This window comes from Chiloscyllium plagiosum, chromosome 19 (assembly GCF_004010195.1).
Source record: "Chiloscyllium plagiosum isolate BGI_BamShark_2017 chromosome 19, ASM401019v2, whole genome shotgun sequence".
Classification (NCBI taxonomy): Eukaryota; Metazoa; Chordata; class Chondrichthyes; order Orectolobiformes; family Hemiscylliidae; genus Chiloscyllium; species Chiloscyllium plagiosum.
This window is the reverse complement of record NC_057728.1, coordinates 17,338,117-17,341,283: the sequence shown is the minus strand read 5'-3', so window position 1 is coordinate 17,341,283 and position 3,167 is coordinate 17,338,117. Positions and strand designations below refer to the sequence as shown.

The following is a 3,167-nucleotide window of genomic DNA, read 5'->3' as shown; positions in this document are numbered from 1 at the left end:
CCCAGTCTGACCTATCACCCTCACCTTGACCTCTTTCCACCTATCACATTTCCAACGCCCCTCCCCCAAGTCCCTCCTCCCTACCTTTTATCTTAGCCTGCTGGACAAACTTTCCTCATTCCTGAAGAAGGGCTTATGCCCGAAACGTCGATTCTCCTGTTCCCTGGATGCTGCCTGACCTGCTGCTCTTTTCCAGCAACACATTTTCAGCGATGAGTTGAATGGCCTACTTCTGGTCCTAAGTCTTATGATCAGGTCACATACATCCCTCACAAGTGAGTTCACAATATAAAATGTGAATACAATACAATGTGCATGAAACCTATTGGTTCCCAGCTTGTTATTTCTTATTTATGTGTAACGCATGGTCTGGATACAACAGAGATAGCAATGGGGGTTTGTTCTTGCATGTAGTTGCCAAGTGGGCAGTCAGTTGCCCTGGAGGGGCCACACGGAGGCAGCAAGCTCAGGCGAGTGACGGGTGAGAGGCCCAGGACAGGCTGGAGTGGCAGCGGCAAGTCCTGGTGAATCCCACAAGCTAGGCCTAGGCCAGGCCAACATGGAAGTAGCGAGTCCAGGCGAGTCCCAGGTGAGGCCACCATGGGAGGCAGCGACTCCAGGTGAGCTTTGAAGACAAGCCCCAGGCCAACCCAGCATGGGGGCAACACGTTTTGGGGAGTCCCAGAGATAAGCAGAGCAGAGCGGAAGCCAGCACGGGGACAGCAGTGAGTTCCTTGAGGACTGCATGCACCCAGAGAGTGGTGGCTGTGTGGAATGCTCTGCCCCAGAGGGCAGTGGAGGCCCAGTCTCTGGATTCATTTAAGAAAGAGTTAGATAGAGCTCTTCACCCAGGGAGTGGTGGCTGTGTGGAATGCTCTTCCCCAGAGGGCAGTGGAGGCCCAGTTTCTGGATTCATTTAGAAAGAGTTGGATAGCGCTCTCAAAGACAGTGGAATCAAGGGTTATGGAGATAAGGCAGGTACAGGATACTGATTAGGAATGATCAACTATGATCATGTTGAATGGCGGTGCAGGCTCGAAGGGCTGAATGGCCTACTCCTGCACCTATTGTCTATTGATTGATGCCCAGCATCTCCTAGACACTTGGCTCGGCGGTCTGAAAGCCAGCATGGACTTAGTTAAAAGACTAAAGTGTGAGTACATTTTAAAAAGAAAACTTCTTTATCCTTTATTCTTATGCTGAGCTTTTATTAATGAGTTACTCAATTCTGTAACACATACTTAAGCATCCTGTACCTAGGTAGCATGTCTATAAGATGGCACCAAGAGCACAGAAATAGTCCATTTAACCTAACAAGTGTGCAACATATTTCCATTCCACATTACCCAACTGTCAGGAGAGTTGGTAACGTTCTCCCAAAAGTGGCAGGAGAAAAAGCTTATCAATCAAACTTCATCATTCTTATCTCTGGCAGACGTTCAAGGTGCACAAATCCAATTTGAGGACTTGACTGCTAGGCGTATCTTGTGTTCCATACCTGGAGAAAGCTAGATATTTCATCAAGTATCCTGGCTGATGTGCATCCTCTAAACACCAAAGAAAGTTTAACTGGTCTCTTATCTCCTTTGTTGTCTGCAGGACCTTACAACAGATTTATAAATTGGCTTATAGATTTGTTGTGCTAACTACAGAGACTACACATCAAAAGAAAAATGTGTCAAGTATTTTATGCATCCTGATGGTCTAAAAATTCAAAAACCTCTCCGTTTCAACACTTCCACTGGCATAGAGACCAATCAATGTCAACATCTCAAGCGTTAACTTTTTAAAAAATTACACAGCAAAAGAGCTGGGCTGAAGCAAGATATTCTGCGACATGTAGTTCACCACTTGACCTGTGAAAGCACCAATACAGCTCAAGTCAAAAGAATGATGACATACACTCATTGTGCATTTGGACAGGTGTAGGGACACATTAAAACTCAAAAATCTCTCTACGGTTAGACTCGTATACACAGCCCATACCATTGACACGCATTTGTTTGTAGTATTCAATCTAACAGAAGCATTGCAATCAATTAGTAAATGATCAATGTCACCCTTTCTACACCCTTGAACCACAAAGAAAGGTCAGCAGCAGCAAGGTGACAAGAAGCCTAAAGTCATACAAACTCATGAAACAGACCTATAAAAGTGAGCAAAGTAGTTGACTCCTAACTACCCTCTGAAATGACCTACCTAGCAAGTTACCCAGTTGCATCAAACTGTTTGAGGAAAGGGCACTGCACTCACACCACGCCAAGTGGTCGAACACATCACCACCTCAATTATGGGTTGCCAACCACATCCCAGGAATGAACAGCGAAGAAATATAACGCTTCTCCTCAATATCCGAGGGAAAATTGTCAATTGTTCCCAGTCAGGATGCTAGTGGCAGCAGTAAGTGCAGGTGAGGCTGAGCGACTCACTGGGAAAACACTTGGACAGATCCATAAGCTGATCCCGGAGAGGGCCCAGCCACTTTGGGGAGGAAGGTTAGGGGGGCTCGAGTGCTGAGAGGATATCCCCGCGGGGATCTCGGATCATTAGCCAGTCCTTACCCGAGCGTGGACAGTGCCCATGGTCACTAAGAGCCGGGGCCGCTGTTTCCTCCCCGCCGCCGGGTTCTACCTGGTGACCCCCGATCGTCACACGGTCCGAGACCGACAGCAAGGACGCCGCCGCCGTCAGCACACAGCACGTGACCGGGCCAGCGCGCCCGCTGACTGGGTGGCAGCGAGAGGGCGGGGCCGCGACACGGACCAATCACAAGTTGAAGGAAGCCGTCAATCAACTGTCGGCGGAACCTTCTCGCTAGAGGCGGCCACGCGGCCCGCGGTTGATGCTATCCCAAGGTCAAAAATCACCCTTACACCAGGTTAGAGTCCAACGGGTTTATCTGAAGACACTGGCTTTGGAGCGTTGATCCTTCATCGAATGCTATCCCAGGAAAGGAGCTTCGGACTTTATCTCTGGAATATAGTGTGCCTCTACTTTTCACTGGAGTTAGGTAAATGTGACAACAATAAATCAAATCAAAATAAAACTAACAGACATGCCTCCGTATGGCCCAGTTAGAGTCATAGAGATGTACAGTCCTATAGGAAATAGACCCTATGGTCCAACTCATCTATGCTGACCAGATATTCCAACCTAATGTAGTTCTA

At 47.9% G+C, this 3,167-nt stretch overlaps 1 protein-coding gene across 1 annotated transcript in view; it reads right to left on the bottom strand.

Moving 5' to 3' along the window:
* LOC122559551 (sorting and assembly machinery component 50 homolog) overlaps positions 1-2,701 on the bottom strand; it is a 47,902-nt gene extending 45,201 nt beyond the window's left edge. The window contains exon 1 of the mRNA XM_043709206.1: positions 2,562-2,701. Within this exon, the coding sequence (XP_043565141.1) occupies positions 2,562-2,582 (21 nt within the window). The 5' untranslated portion in view covers positions 2,583-2,701. The remainder of the gene's footprint in view (positions 1-2,561) is intronic.
* Between the last annotated feature and the right edge of the window lie 466 nt (positions 2,702-3,167).